The following is a 16957-nucleotide window of genomic DNA, read 5'->3' on the forward strand; positions in this document are numbered from 1 at the left end:
GATAACATTGGAGAAAGTAGTCAGCAATCTGACTCATAGAAGTCAAATACATGACTAATTTGAAGCTAGCACACTTTATCTTCCATTAGTATTTCTTTTAATTACATTTATTTTCATTTAATTTCTTGTGTTTCAGGCAGAATTCATACTTACTCTGGAATAAGTAAAAGTGGTCCTGGTGATGAATAGTACAATCCTATGCATGCCTACTCAGAAGTAAGCCCCTTTGAATTCATCGGGACTTACTTGCAGGTAAGTGTGTGTGGGATTGTAGTATAAATATACTTGTGGCATTGAATGTTCAAATTTGAAAGTGGAGATAGTTGTTAATAAATTGAAGTATGGAGCTGAGATGTCAATAATATTAATTTCTGTATCATGTCTGACAGACACCAGAAGAAATAGAGAGACTGACAGTTGATGAAGAACTCAATGATATTGAAAGGGCTGTGTATCTGCTCAGGTATAGTTTAGATAATATCGTTTTAGTACCTTTTATTTAAATGTTTCCTTCTCCACATTCTTAGTGATTTTATTTCTTGAGTTCTGAGTTGTAATGATACTGTAAAAGGAGTATTAAAATAATGTGTGACAGTAAGACTCCATTAAACATACATGGCAATATAGTTTTATATCAGAATGGTTGCTAGGCTATTTTTGGTTCTTATACTTTAATCTTGCTCTTGTTTCAAAGTTACAAAACTGAATGATGATATTAAATAAGACTGATACTGATTCACTTTATATTTATAGAACAGTTTTTACTTTGATTATGTAGTAATGGAAACTTTTAAAGGGTACGTTTTTAGGATGAGGAATATTTAAATTGTTCTGGCTTTTAATCATAGTTTAATTTTTTATCTGTATTTCCTTATAAAATGCATAGTTGTGTTTGCCTTTTAAAATGCATACTTAAGCACCATTTAATTGCCTTGAGCACTATTTGCCTAAAAGTCAGATTTTTGACTTTTTGGAGAAGGTGCAGTGCTGAATGATTTTGATATAGACTAGTCCCTTTACACAGTATTAACTGAAAGAAGTGCCAGCTTTAGGGTTTCTTTAAATTTGATCAGTTTTATTTAGTGCTTTTGAGAGCCATGTTTATTTGGAAATGAAGCTTTTACTTTGCTAATATATCTTAAGCTACCACTTTTTTCAACCTTTTGTATATTTTATAACTGTCCTATCTATTAAATACCCTCATCTTTCATTGGTTCTTTTTCAGTGTTAATATATACTATTTGTTCAAATGTTGAATAATTAACAAGGAATTTATTGAGGTGGGTAGAATGGGTAGAATAGAACTTCAGCCCTTCATTATCTCTACTCTAAACCTAGACAATCTAGCAATCTATTCTAGCAGCAAACCAATATTTTATTTTTAAAAAGTTATAAAGTTCTTTCTGACCCTACAAAATTCATTTTCAATATCTTCATTAAGTAGGCATAGGTTGGAACAATGTCTGCTTGCTCGGCAGAGTAACAGAGGCCATACTCACAGTCATTGGTGACTCATTTGATAACACCTACCTTTTTCTTAGTATGTGGTTGCTATAAAGATGCAAGGCAGGTTCGTGCTTCTTTATTTCTCATAAGAATAAATTTGGTAGCTGGCAAGGGTGAATAATATATTTTCACTGGATGCATGTAAACCTTAGATGCTTTTATAAAATTCAAGAATTTCATGATATGAGGTAATAATAACAGATGTGGATAAGGATCACTAGGATTGATCTTTATGGTTCAATAAAGGGCTAGGGTTGTTGTTTTTTGATTCATTGATTTTTAAAAAAATTATAGTTGTTACTCTTTGAACAAATTGCATATGAGTATGAATGAAAAGCAAGTTCATTCAGCCCTTGTTAAAAACAGATAATAAAATACAATACTCTGTAAAATGTCATCTAAAAACGCTTGTGTTATCAATATGCAGGTATAAGCTTTTTTTTTTTTACAGTTTAGAAAATAACTTACTGTGCATTGCCTGTTTCTTGGAAGTGATCCTGATCTTAGATTCTCTTTAGGTGTTTCTTATACATTCTTGGGTTTGGAGAGTACTTCTTCCAGACTAGATCTTATAACTTCTGATGGAAAGTAGAAATTATTTATTTAATTTATATGCTACCCATCTCACCCTGACGAGCGACTTTGGGCACCTTACAATTAAAATAATAAATATTAAAAATATTAACTTCAAAGATAATAATTTGAATGAAGGCAAATGAAATATAGCTGTGTGTTTATTTTTAAAGTGTATGAGCATAATAGCATGACATCAGCTAAAGTTTCCTTATCCTTTCCATGTTAAACTCCAGATAACCTTCTGTTGGAGGTTACGCTTTAGTACAGAGTCACAAAGTGAAGAGCAAGTAATATCCATATTTTTGTTATTCTGTTTTCACATTTTTGGCCATATATTACCAGTAACCAGGATGTTACTGATTTGACTAGACTAGAGCCTATTCTTTGCTATAATATCATCTCCTCTAGTTGTTTTTAAATTGTGGTTTGGTGTGGTCTAAAAATATATTGTATGTAGTGTGTGTTGTTCCTCCCATGTACATTTTATAGTGTGCCTTGTTCCTGTGTAGAGTTTTTGAACAAATTAACCTCTATCTTGCGATAGTGGGCACAAATAAATCTTGCTTTATTATAGATATTACAGCGAGACCTACTTCATTATATATATAAATGTAAGATATGTAAATTCAAGTCTTGCTGCTATGTTTCCAGTATAAGTGTACTCCTGAAGGGAATGTGAAGTGATCCAATGTAAAGAACTTGTTTCTGTATATATTTGTTCCATACACAAACTATGAAATACTTTAGGTCAGTGTTGGCGAACCTTTTTGGCACAGAACTTGCCCGCTCCCATGTGCTGAAAACCAAAGAGCAGACTGGCCACCTGGTCTTCTGGTTTCTGGCATGCATGCATATGTAAAGACCACCTGCCCAGTGCACTTTGCGCTATTTTGTGAGCTATAATGAATTGGATGAGCTCTTGGTGACATCCCATCTCCAGTCTAACAAGTTCTGTGACCAACATGGCAAGGGCTCCGCCTATCAATGTCCCATTAACCTGTTCAAAACAGATGAGGCATGTTAGGGGTCTTGTGCCTGTCCCTAGCTGTTGGACTATGGGGAGGTTGATCAGGCATCTGATACAGCCAGTGTCTATGACAGCTTCTACCTCCCCTTGGGCTCCTGTTTCTGGCCCTATAATCCGGGTTTTAATAGTGAAGGGGTGGATGGCTTCACTTACCATTGGGTCGTCTTAGATGCTGCTGCCTTTGGCAGAACCTGGAGGGGTTTCTCTGGCTGGAGTTTCCTCGTCCCCAGTTGGAAGGAGAGGAACCTCAACAACCTGTTTGGCAATTCCTCCCTTGTCCTGTGGCTTCCTCGGGGTTCTTTTTCCCTGGGGTGCAGAGGAGGTCTGGACCTAGGGACTGGGACTAGGGCCAGGCACTTTGACACCCTGTTTCCATGCTGACTGCATTGGTAGCACTTGATCATCCGGGATGACGTGGGCTACGGTGCCTCGGTTAGCTTGACTGGAGTTCGTTGGCCTCAGCAGTCAGCTTCCGATGGGGGTGGATTACCAGATCTATGGCCACTGCTGTGTTGTACCAGGATTATATATGCTCCAGAACTCCCCTGGTGCCACAGGCTTGTCTGAGGTCTGGGTCTAAGACTTCTTTGAAGTGGTAGATGAGAAGGCATTCAGGCCAGTCTCTCAGTTTTCCAGCCAGCCTCCAGAATTTTCAAACTAATTCTTTGGGGGGCCAGCCTGCTTGCTTCTGTGCTTTGATCTGGCCTTTGGCTTCTATCTGGTGGGCTGTGTCCTCGAACTGGCCTTGGAACAGTTAGATGAGCTTGTCTGCATCTTCTAGCTCTGGGATTCCTTTATTATGTAGTTCACCATTCTGCTGCTTCTCCTTCATTTATGCCATCTGGAATTGCCAAAGATCATGTCCTGATCGGTATGATATAGGGTCCCCATAGCGATCAATGTGGGAACCAGATCTGATTGAGGAAGTAGGCCAGCTTTCCTGGGGTCCTGTCGAATGTTGCTCTAAACTGTGGAGGGGGAGTGGCTGGTGGGGCCGATAGTAGGACCAGTGCTGGCTGCAGGACTGGCGCCTGTGGCGGGACCGGAACTGGCATCCATTGGTATTGAACACACCCATGACCAGGGTAGAAAGCCCAGCCAGGGGGGATCTGATCGGCTGGAGGTAGTCTGAAAACCAGCGGCTGAGGGTGTGTGTTGGGCCTAGGCAATCCCAACAATGGTTCTTGTACACCGGACTGGATTGGGCCAACAGACCCTGCTGCTGCACCGTTTCTACTCCAACAGGAACTGTCAACCCGGTAGACAACCCGGTAGGGCCGGATAGCTCAGGCTGGTAATAGCCTGTTATTAAGAACACAGAAGCCTGCAATTATTGCAGGTTCAAGCCCGGCCCAAGGTTGACTCAGCCTTCCATCCTTTATAAGGTAGGTAAAATGAGGACCCAGATTGTTGGGGGGGCAATAAGTTGACTTTGTAAAAATATACAAATAGAATGAGACTATTGCCTTATACACTGTAAGCCGCCCTGAGTCTTCGGAGAAGGGCGGGGTATAAATGTAAACAAACAAAAAAAAAAAAGACTGGCGGCATGGCTCCCACAGCTTCGCCCCACAGAGAGGGATGCGGTTAAGCAGCTTGCCAGGGTGCCAGCTCTTTGGGCCGGGCACCATTTGGTGTTCTGCTTCAGCAGCCTCCGCTGCCTTCATTACAGATTTGGAAGGGGAGTAGAGGGTCTCGATGTGCACCTTCAAACCAGTCCCGATGGTTCCCTCTGTGGTCGCCGTTTTCTCCTCCATCTTCCCTGAGTCTTGACACTGCCTGGTATCGGGTCAGCGTTCGGGCCTCAGGACCCTGAATAGCACCCTGGAGATTGGGGAGCTGGTTGAAGTTTTAACGCAAATTTGAGTTAATGTCAGGTTTCCAAGTAACACCCCCAACAAAATAAGACTTCAAGGCCAGAAGTTCCTCAAAATTCCATTTTATTAGAGATGTCAAATTGGCACATCTGGAAAACTGGAATCTGAAAGCTTCCAGTTTTAACCCACCCCCCCAAAAAGTCCAAGTCCCTGCCCAGCACCCACATGTCCATCATATGGTTCAATCAATGCACCGTCACAACTGGAGATGTCTCCTAGTCATGCCATTCCAAGTGCAAGCTGGATGTCCTTGACTCTCACAGAAAGGAATGTTATTATGGCTAGATATCCCTGCTACTCCATGCAATCCCCTTTCCCAGTTTCCCACAGCACTAAGTGTGACAGCCCTGAAGAGCCAATGAAAAAGATGGCCACCTTAGCTTTCAGAATAATTATTTCAATTTAGATCAGGTTTCCTCGCAGAGAGTCTACAAAAGCTTCTGCTCAGTGTAGTAGTTGTTAGTGCACGAAGACTTTGGAAGTGCTACAACACAGCATTACAACCAGGAGTGCATGTACAGATTGATAGGGTTTGCATGCTGCTGCTTCTACAGAATAAAAAATATTGTAAATCAAAGTGTAGGTTCCTTTTACTTCATTGTTTTTATTATGTTATCTTTCTAAGCAAGCCAGCAAAAGAAGTTTTGCTTTTAATAATTTAGAAAACTTTTAATAATAATTAAAAGTAAAAATTTAATAATAAGAAGAAAACTTTTTTTTAAAGCTGCAGTATGTAATTTAGGGAGCCAAAAAAATCTGCAAAAGTGAAACTTACATTTTTCTGCTAATTGTACTGAAAAGAGGGGATACCAAGTGAACCTGAAATTACAGCCACCTATCTCCACAACTCCCTCTTAGACACACCAACAACAGCCAAGCCTCCTACAACTGACCCCATCCCATTGAGTTCACAACCCCTAGTGATCACAGAAAAGGAAGTGCAAGACCTATTTCACAGACAAAAGCCAGGAAAAGTTCCAGGTCCAGACAAGATAACTGCTTCTTGCTTAAATGTCTGGGCTGACCAATTGGTCCCCATCTTCACCCGAACCTTCAATAAATCGCTAGAGATGCAATATGTTTCTTCTTGCTTCAAACGCTCTACTATCATCCCAGTACCGAAGAGGTCCACCATCAATGAACTGAATGACTACAGATCAGTTGCTCTAACATCTGTAGTCATGTAAACCTTTGACAGGCTAGTGCTGTCCCACTTGAAAACCATCACAGATCCACTGTTAGACCCCTTGCAATTTGCATACTGAGCAAACAGATGATGCTGTTAATATGGCTCTGCACTACAGTCTACAATATCTTGAATCTCCAAAGACCAACGTAACGGTTCTCTTTGTAGACTTTAGTTCAGCATTCAATACCATCATTCAGACACTCTTCTAACTAAGCTAAACCAGCTACAGGTACCTGAGCACACTTGTAAGTGGATCATAAGCTTCCTAACAAACAGGAAGCAGCAGGTGAAGCTAAGCAGAATCACATCAGATACTTGTACAATTAGCACAGGGGCCCCCCCAAAGCTGTGTGCTCTCTCCACTTCTCTTCTCTCTGTACACCAATGACTGCATCTCTAACGACCCATCTGTTAAACTACTGAAGTTCACAGTGACATAACAATGATCGGTCTCATTCGAGACAGTGATGAATCCACATACAGACAGGAGGTTGGACAACTAGCCTCGTGGTGCGACCAGAACAATCTGGAACTGAACACACTCAAAAACGTAGAAATGGTGGTAGACTTTAGGATAAATCCTTCCATGCTTCCACCTCTTACAATAGTAGAGAACACGGTATCAACAGTAGAGACCTTCAAATTTCTAGGTTCTACCATATTGCAAGACCTAAAATGGACAGCTAACATCAAAAATGTCATCAAAAAAGGACGACAAAGACTGTTCTTTCTGCTCCAACTCAGAAAGCTCATGCCCAAGGAGCTGCTGATCCAGTTCTACAGAGGAATTATTGAGTCTGTCATCTGCAATTCTATAACTGTCTGGTTCGGTTCTGCAACCCAACAAGATAGACACATACTTCAGAGGATAATTAGAACTGCAGAAAAAAACAATTGCTAGCAACCTGCCTTCCATTGAGGACCTGTATACTGCACGAATCAAGAAGAGGGCTGTGAAAATATTTACAGATCCCTCACATCTAGGACATCAACGCCTACCCTCAAAACGACGCTATAGAGCACTGCATACCAGAACAACTAACTAGGCTATAATGGGAATTCATTATGCTGCTCCATTTTTGGCAGAATGAGATGAAAGACCTCTTATTGGATATTATCCTGCAAATCATAATCCAGATAACCTCACATGTTCCATTGCAATAGATTTTTGGAAGATTCCCCCCTCTGCAAATCATTTAAGGCAAAGACAGCATGAAAGAAGAAAAGGAAGCATAGTACTATGTTTCTAAGCTATGTAACATAGAACCTTAAATTATGGTGAACCAATGCTCAAAGTGGCCTACTCCAACTAAAAAATGAAAATGTTTTTAATTATTTTTTCAAATATGAAACTTGTATTTTAATATCATAAACTCACCATCCTCAACCACTTGTAGTTTTGACCTAACATTGTAAGCATAACTTCCCTGCATAGTTATTCTCTTTTTTGAATTGTTTGTTATAAACTGTTTGTGTGCCTTATCTCTGTTACCTGTTCAAATACTTTTTTAATAAATATTTTGTAATATATGCAATGGACTAACAGTATCAAATCCACATGCAAAATCAATAGATGAAGAAAATCCTTCAATACATAAGACACAATAATGAAGACTTTTTGGTTTTTTATTGAAAGAAGCAAGACAAAGGGTGAAAGGATTTTGAATAATTGTAGGTAGATTTGGTGAAGAGTATCTCTAGAGATACTACAGATCGAATTAAATGATTGAACAGAAATATAAAGCATCGGTTTGGAGACAGAGTTAGAATTAGAGTAGGATTCATAAACTGCTTATGGTGAACAGTTGGTTATGTAGTTTAACTCTGATCTATCCAGACTAAGATTACAGGTAGTCCTTGATAAATTGAAAACTACCTCTAGTAAGGTTATAAACAAGTGAATATGTAGGAAGGCAATGTTTTGAAAATCACTGTAATTTCAAGGGTCTTTTAAGAAAATTGTAAGGAAGTATGAGTAAGGCCTGATGTTTTTTGTGAATATTGTTTGATTGGACTAGCAAAGCACCAACTATTAAACAATCTAATCAAAGTAATCAATGAGCCATTTCATCTGCAGTAGCTGTAGCTGTAAGTTATGTCTGCACTGAGAAGTATGATGTAAGTTGAATCTGTTGCTCTGGATCACATGACCAGCAAGAAATAGGAAGGGGCCTTAAGCTGGAACAATTACTGAACTTCCTCTTTTCATAGGGATGCACTAGAGAAATTTGTCAGGGTAATTTTTTTCTCTGCAGTCTCCTAGTTTGATTTGGCCCATTGTCAAAATCAAGCTTTCTCCCAGAAACTAATAAGAGATCGTGCATACCTCCTATATGGATATAAGAATCCTGTCCTAAAGAATGCAATACTTTTGAGTTCCTAATAGCTGATTGTTTATGTCTGTTTTTAGTTAGTATTGCTTGTTTTATTTTGATGTTTTTATTTACTGTTTCACACCGTCTAGAACCGTGATGGCGAACCTATGGCAGGCGTGTTGGAGATGTCACGCAGCACCCTCTCTTTGGGCATAGCTCTGCCGTGCATGCATGTGCACCTCCCATTGGCCAGCTGGTTTTCGGATGTCTGCCATGCATGTGTGGGGTGGGGCATATGCCCACGTGTGCATGCATGGGGGTGGGGTGCATGCACAGGGGACATGCATGCACAGGGGTGGAGCAGGGCGCATGCATAGAGTGCGCACACATTTCATTTTGGTGGTTTGGGCACTTGGTCTGGAAAAGGTTAGCCATCATGGTCTAGAGGCATGTGTTTGAGTTGGGCAGTCCTATACTCTAAGCACTACAAATAATTGAATAAATAGATGTGTTCCTGTGGATGTCTGTGACTGTAGCTTTGGTTATCTTACGTTTTATTTGTGTATTTGAGTGCAGGTGTCTGTCCCATAGGGATTCTTTAGTGGGAACATTCTTTAGAATTCTCAGCCGGATCTGGTCAATTTTCAAAATCAAGTCTTTTGCCCCTAGCTCCCTTATACCAAATTTGATTCAGTTCATGTCTTCTTTTCAGAAGGTGACCATCTGATGAGCAAATAGAGATCTTAATCTCTTTAAAAAATAATACAGACTTCGTTTATATTCTTCTTTAGGTATTATACATTTTTATTAGAGACATTGGAGAAAGAAACCAATTTATTGTTCATTTATTCTAGGGAAGAATTGTTTGATGTGTCACACAAAATAACTAAAGAGAATCTAAAGTAAATATTTATCTGTTCATACTTCTTTTCAGTATCTTGCCATAAATTGTAGATTTAGTAATCAGAGGAATCTAAGCAGTATGACTATTTTTATCTCTTGCCATTTAACTGTAATATATCATTCTCTTATGGACATTTCCCATTTACTTTGGAGGGAAGGGATTGAGAGGGGGAAGGAGGAGTTGTGACAACAGTTTATAAAATTTCAGTAGGTAGAGAAAACAACGCAAAACATTTCAGCTGACAAACACTGAGTAAGGCTAGTGAAAAATACTTTATCATAAGCAAATCATTGGTGGAACAAACCCCCTTTGCTGCAACCCCTCATACTTCCAGAATCTGCTCCAAAAAATTAGGAATTTCCCAAAGTTGATTTTGTAGTGCAGGGCATAAGGAAGCAATAGAGGAGGAAGAAATTTGTTCCTGCAACATTGTGCATTGCTTTTAATTTGAAACTATATGTCATTTCTTATGTTCTTTTGATTTTTTTTGCTTCTTACCTAATTTTAATTTATTAATTGCCACTTAGTTCTTTGCTGCCACAAGATCATATGCTTAGTAATGTAATAGCAATGGATATTCTTTTTAAAAAGTAATTATTAAATATTATCATATTTACTATAATTTTAATAGTAAAAGCCAATACAAACTAAAAGAAAAATAGAAAAAAGGAGTAAAAGTGAAAAAGTAGAAAAGAAAAAATAGAAATAAAAAATAATATAGTAAAGAATGTGTGTGTGTATGAGAGACTCCCAACCATCACAAATATAAAAAAATTGTATAGCAACTTTTCACCTCCTCTTAAATTATAAATGATACTTTCCCCCATATCTTATCTATGAATAAATAAAGTATTGTCATTGTAGTCCTGGTGTCAGCAAAACTCTATTAAGGGCTTCCAGGAATAAGCCTAACCCTATTGTTTTTTTTAGATTTTTTTTTTATTTTTTAAGAAAAAAGAACAACAATACATAACATACATTGACATAACATACATTAACATAGAAACTATGTTCCTTCTTTACATCAGCTTTGTTTCCTTATTCCTCTCATGGTTACATCCTTGTTCCCTCTTTCATTTTGTTAATTAAACTCTTTTTTTTGTCTCATTCTCTCTTATTTCTTTTTAACTTCTATCCTATCTATCCTTCTGACTATTCATTTTCTTTCATATACATGCATATATAAGCTTTCCCCCTTTTTCCATCATCTAATATTTCTAGTCTTTATCCACTTCCCTAATTTTACATTTTCTAGCAATTTGCCTTATACACTGTAAGCCGCCCTGAGTCTTCGGAGAAGGGCGGGATATAAATGTAAATAAAAAAAAAAATTTCTGTAATCTTTTTTGGTGTGAACCTCCTGTAACCATATCACATCTGTTTCTAGTTTTTAAAATTTGTTGAGGGTTTGAGCTCTCTTTCTTGATATTTTTAAACCATTAATGTTTACTAAAAACACCTTATTTGTCTCTCTCTTTTTTTATTTGTTCTATCTTTTTTGTGTTTCTTGTCTCTCTTACTCACCTTCCTCCTTCTCCTTCTCTTTCTGTCCGCTCTTTTTCTTTTTCTTGTCTCTTTTGAGTTTCTCTTTCTTGTTCTATTTCCACTAATGTCTCTTCGTCTTGACTCCTGCTCTCAAGTTCCTCCTCACTTTCGTGTTCTTCTTCCTATGCAAAGTGTTGTTCAAAAAACTCCTGCGCTTTTCCAATTGTGTCTACCTTATATTTTTTTGCCTGCCATGTTATGAGTATGCCTTCCGGTATTAACCATCTAAACCTGACCTTGTATCTTATTAATTGTGTTGTGAGAGATTGGTATTGTTGTCTCTTGTTCCATATTCTACGTGGTATTTGTTTTAATACTATAATTTCTTTACCTTTGTATATTATAGGTTCCTGTCTTGTTTGTTTGTATATTTCATCTCACGTTGCTCTCTTAATAAACCTTATATGTACCTCTCTCGCCTTTCTATTTTTTCTTGCGTATTTTGTGTATACTTGGTAAACTTGGTCCAATTCTCTTCTTATTTCTAGTTTGTCTAGCCTAACCCTATTGTAACCTTGATCAAATAAACCAACTTTATATTTCTTTCTTTTACTTCTAACAATCTTAACCTTTAGTCCATTCAAATAATGTTATGGAACTTGATTTTTTTTTTCATTTCTTCTTTGTTCCTTATAAATGAGCGTCAATGATTCTCTTTTGTAAATACAATATAAAAAAATTATACCATACTCTCTTTGTTTATTGTTTGTATGTCCCTTTAATTATTATTAATCAGTCTCCTCGTGGGGAGCAACTGTCTGGAACACTACAGTAATGGGTGATTTGTGGTCCTCTACTTCAGAGGTCACCAACCTTTCGGACTTCAGGGACCACTAAATTCATAATTTTAAATTCCATGGACCACTAATATGATCTGGGTGACTGGGTGGGCATGGCCAACTCAATGTCACTAACATCAGGGTGCACCTTGCCAGCCTCTACTTGTCCCTCCCTCCTCTCCTGCCTACCCGGGCTCCTTAGGGCCCCAACAGGAAGCAGTTGTTGGAGCTAGGTAGCCATATGAGAAAGAGTTGGCAAAACAGCTTGGATCTGACCAAGAAGGAGGCTCAGCAGAAACACTTCACTGAGGACTATGTGCATAGGCTTTCCAAGCAGAGGGAAGACCTATAGGAGTACAAGACCAGGTACCGGCACCTGGAGGCTCAGCAGGCTGAGATGGTCAGCCAGTTCCAGGACATGATGTAGTCCCACTGGAACAAGACCCTCCGGCTCTTTGCCACCAGCAGCGCTTCCCTCCAGCCTTTGTCCAAAGCCCCATACCAGGAGGCTGAAGCAGACCCTGAGTCATAATTTATGACCCCTCTGACCCACACAAAAAGACCCCAAAGAGGGAGACTCTCTGCAGCAAAACAAGCAGTCATTGCATGTATCCGGCCCAGGGGCCATAGTTTGAGGATCCTTGATTTAGTGCAATATAAAAAATGCAAATAATTTTTCTGCGGACCACCAAAATTTTCTCGCGGACCACCAGTGGTCCACAGACCACCAGTTGGTGACCGCTGTTTTACTTTTTCTGGAGAGGTTTGAAGAACTAGTCTATTTGCTGGCACTTCATTCTTCACCATGGTCATCTGTTCAACTTTTTTCAGAGCTAATCTTCAGTTTGGGGTTTCTTCTTCCGGAAGTCACATTCAATAATGAGAGATTCTGAGGAAATGAGATAAAGGAGGTCATAGTGAGAGAAGCCCAACTGTTATAAATGGTTGTAAATACGATATGCTATTAGGATTTGTAGATCAATTACATTGGCTGCAATAAGCAAAGAAAAATAAAACAGAAATGTTCCACAAATGAGAATAATTGTCATCTGGAAAAAATGTGTGGACAGAGATAACTTATGGACATTTTATCTTAAAAAGTCAGTCATTTGAACTCCTAAACTAAATATATTGAACATGAAACAGTTTATTAAAGACTATTTGGCATTATCTGGAATCCTAGCAAGCAAAACTTATTGTTGGAAGAAAATTTCCTGAGTTTGTTCCCAGCTGGGAAGCAGTCACCGATGCTGAGAAGAAATAGACATGAAAGCCAGCTGCCAGAAAAGGGATCCTTTAATTCAGGAAGGCAAGTAAAGTGACACAGTTCGAGTTCCTGGCTTGCAAGCAAACTTGGAAGTGTCACTCTGAGCCTTTTATGCTTAATTCCCCTTTGAAGCTCCTGCAGCTTTGATGTGTGTTTCTGATTGCCTTGGGTTTTGTTTTCCTGGGTTAATCTTGGTCCCAGGTCTTTTGTTTTTCCTGTCCTAGGAGTTAATCCCGTCAGGGTGGCAGGAAAAAAAAGGAGTTTTGGTTTACCTTGGACAGTTTATTTTTAGCCTGATTCCCCTTATCTTAATGGCTCTACTTAAGTGTTCCTTTCACTAGTGCTTCTGTCTGGGTTTTTCTTAAAGTGGTAAGGGCTGGCTTGAGTCTTTTGGCACTGTTTTCTGAGGTTTCTGGTGCTTTGAGGTTTCTGGCACTGTCCTTTTGGGGTATATTTCCCACACTTATAAAAGCAAATAATTCTGTAGCAGCTTGTCAGTGTCAGTATGTAAGTTTCTTTCACTTATATTCCAAAGGTGTAATAAATCCAGAAGAGCCTTATATTTTTAACTAATTGTATTTGATCATTAGGGGAAAAAGGCTGTATAAGGAAAGTGATTTTGTTCACTTTAATTTTTAGTGTTCACACTGAAGATTAATTATTGCTTCAGAAAAAATATACTAGAACAAGGAAAGAAGGAGGAAAACTAAAGTGCTTATTTCTGCGATGTATATACATTGAAAGTATTACTTAAATTGTCATGCTGGCATGAAGACAATATAATTGGCTTTAGGAAAAAAAGGGATGGGAAATGCTGCTGATGTTGATAAGCTTTTGAATCAAGGAGCTTTGCACTAATATCCAGCGATGGTTGAATACAGAATTTTTTTGATAGTTACAAACAGTTTTAATATGTTATTTTGATTGAAGAGTTTGGGTGCATAATTAAGAAGTTCTGTGAAATACAGTATGTTTACTCTAGTTGAATTGTGTGTTAAAATATGTGTGGATGTACCTAACAGAAATCAGCAGTACACTGTTTCAAGATGGAATATTGTTCTTATGGCTGCTATGAATAAAGCTGTTTTCAAGGATACCCTAGTGCAGAGGTATCAAACTCAAGGCCCAGGGGCCAGATCTGGCCTTTGGGGTGATCAGATCTGGCCCACAAGGCTGCCCTGGAAACAGTGAAGGAGTGGCCCACAGTGCCTCTGCCAGTGCAAATGGAGCTCGGGAGGGCCGCCCACTCCGTTTTCGCTGGCAGAGGTTTGCAGGAGGCCGTTTCAGCCAAAAATGGAGCTTGGGAGCCCGTTTTCTCTGGCAGAATGCTCAGGCCTCTCTCATTCTCTCTTTCTCTCTCCCCCTCTCTCTTTCTCTCTCCCACTCATTCTCTCTCATTCTCTCATCTCTCTTAAAAAGTCAGTCATTTGAACTCCTAAACTAAATATCTTGAACATGAAACAGTTTATTAAAGACTATTTGGCATTATCTGGAATCCTAGCAAGCAAACTTGGAAGTGTCACTCTGAGCCTTTTATGCTTAATTCCCTTTGAAGCTCCTGCAGCTTTGATGTGTGTTTCTGATTGCCTTGGGTTTTGTTTTCCTGTCCTAGGAGTTAATCCCGTCAGGAGGCAGGAAAAAAGGAGTTTTGGTTTACCTTGGACAGTTTATTTTTAGCCTGATTCCCTTATCTTAATGGCTCTACTTAAGTGTTCCTTTCACTAGTGCTTCTGTCTGGGTTTTTCTTAAAGTGGAAGGGCTGGCTTGACTCTTTTGGCACTGTTTTCTGAGGTTTCTGGTGCTTTGAGGTTTCTGGTGCTTTGAGGTTTCTGGTGCTTTGAGGTTTCTGGTGCTTTGAGGTTTCTGGTGCTTTGAGGTTTCTGGTGCTTTGAGGTTTCTGGTGCTTTGAGGTTTCTGGTGCTTTGAGGTTTCTGGTGCTTTGAGGTTTCTGGCACTGTCCTTTTGGGGTGATCAGATCTGGCCCACAAGGCTGCCCTGGAAACAATGAAGGAGTGGCCCACAGTGCCTCTGCCAGTGCAAACGGAGCTCGGGAGGGCCGCCCACTCCGTTTTCGCTGGCAGAGGTTTGCAGGAGGCCGTTTCAGCCAAAAATGGAGCTTGGGAGCCCGTTTTCTCTGGCAGAATGCTCAGGCCTCTCTCATTCTCTCTTTCTCTCTCCCCCTCTCTCTTTCTCTCTCCCACTCATTCTCTCTCATTCTCTCATCTCTCTTTCTCTCTCTCTCCCCTCTTTCTTTCTCATTCTTTCTCTCTCTCTCCCTCTCTCTTATTCTCTCATTCTCTATCCCCCCTCTCTCTCCCACACATTCTCTCTCTCTCTCTCTTATCTCTCCCCCTCTCTCTTTCTCTCCCCCTCTCCCACACTTTCTCTCTCCCCTTCCCACACTTATAAAAGCAAATAATTCTGTAGCAGCTTGTCAGTGTCAGTATGTAAGTTTCTTTCACTTATATTCCAAAGGTGTAATAAATCCAGAAGAGCCTTATATTTTTAACTAATTGTATTTGATCATTAGGGAAAAAGGCTGTATAAGGAAAGTGATTTTGTTCACTTTAATTTTAGTGTTCACACTGAAGATTAATTATTGCTTCAGAAAAAATATACTAGAACAAGGAAAGAAGGAGGAAAACTAAAGTGCTCATTTCTGCGATGTATATACATTGAAAGTATTACTTAAATTGTCATGCTGGCATGAAGACAATATAATTGGCTTTAGGAAAAAAAGGGATGGGAAATGCTGCTGATGTTGATAAGCTTTTGAATCAAGGAGCTTTGCACTAATATCCAGCGATGGTTGAATACAGAATTTTTTTGATAGTTACAAACAGTTTTAATATGTTATTTTGATTGAAGAGTTTGGGTGCATAATTAAGAAGTTCTGTGAAATACAGTATGTTTACTCTAGTTGAATTGTGTGTTAAAATATGTGTGGATGTACCTAACAGAAATCAGCAGTACACTGTTTCAAGATGGAATATTGTTCTTATGGCTGCTATGAATAAAGCTGTTTTCAAGGATACCCTAGTGCAGAGGTATCAAACTCAAGGCCCAGGGGCCAGATCTGGCCTTTGGGGTGATCAGATCTGGCCTTTGGGGTGATCAGATCTGGCCTGTGGGGTGATCAGATCTGGCCCACAAGGCCCCCCTGGAAACTATGAAGGAGTGGCCCACAGTGCCTCTGCCAGTGCAAACGGAGCTCGGGAGGGCCGCCCACTCCGTTTTCGCTGGCAGAGGTTTGCAGGAGGCCGTTTCAGCCAAAAATGGAGCTTGGGAGCCCGTTTTCTCTGGCAGAGTGCTCAGGCTCTCTCATTCTTTCTCTCTGATTCTCTGATTCTCTGATTCTCTGATTCTCTCTCACTCTGATTCTCTCTCTGATTCTCTCTCTCCCCTCTCCCACACATTCTCTCTCATTCTCTTTCTCCCCACTCATTCTCTCTCTGATTCTCTCTGATTCTCTCTCATCTCTCTCTCTCATTCTCTCTCTCCCTCTCTCTTATTCTCTCATTCTCTATCCCCCCTCTCTCTCCCACACATTCTCTCTCTCATCTCTCCCCCTCTCTCTTTCTCTCCCCCTCTCCCACACTTTCTCTCTCATTCTCTTTCTCCCCCCCACTCATTCTCTCTCATTCTCTCTCTCTCTCACTCTCTGATTCTCTCTGATTCTCTTTCTCTGTCTCTCATTCTCTCTCATTCTGATTCTCTGATTCTCTCTGATTGTCTTTCTCTGTCTCTCATTCTCTCTCATTCTGATTCTCTCTCACTCTCTGATTCTCTCTCTGATTCTCTCTCATTCTCCGTGCATCCCTTTCAGAGCCAGGCGGCTTCGAGCAAGAGCTTCGAAGAGAGCGGTCCCCTGGGCGACATCCCCAGTAGGCGGGCAAGCCAGGTGGAGGAGCGCCCTTTGAGTTTTCCCTCCAGCTGAGTAAGCAGCCCAGAGACTCCGGGAGGAGGAGGAGG

The 16957-nt window shown here is 39.8% G+C and overlaps 1 protein-coding gene across 2 annotated transcripts in view; it reads left to right on the forward strand.

The window, feature by feature from the left end:
- The window catches only part of PPP4R4 (protein phosphatase 4 regulatory subunit 4), a 70923-nt gene that overhangs the window by 1183 nt on the left and 52783 nt on the right, over nt 1–16957 (forward strand). The window contains exons 2-3 of one of the 2 annotated variants that reach the window (XM_058162622.1): nt 137–252; nt 390–463. In XM_058162622.1, the coding sequence (XP_058018605.1) occupies nt 199–252; nt 390–463 (128 nt within the window). In that variant the 5' untranslated portion in view covers nt 137–198. The remainder of the gene's footprint in view (nt 1–136; nt 253–389; nt 464–16957) is intronic. The other variant, XM_058162621.1, reaches the window with a different exon arrangement.

This window comes from Ahaetulla prasina, chromosome 1 (assembly GCF_028640845.1).
Source record: "Ahaetulla prasina isolate Xishuangbanna chromosome 1, ASM2864084v1, whole genome shotgun sequence".
In the NCBI taxonomy this organism is placed as follows: domain Eukaryota; kingdom Metazoa; phylum Chordata; class Lepidosauria; order Squamata; family Colubridae; genus Ahaetulla; species Ahaetulla prasina.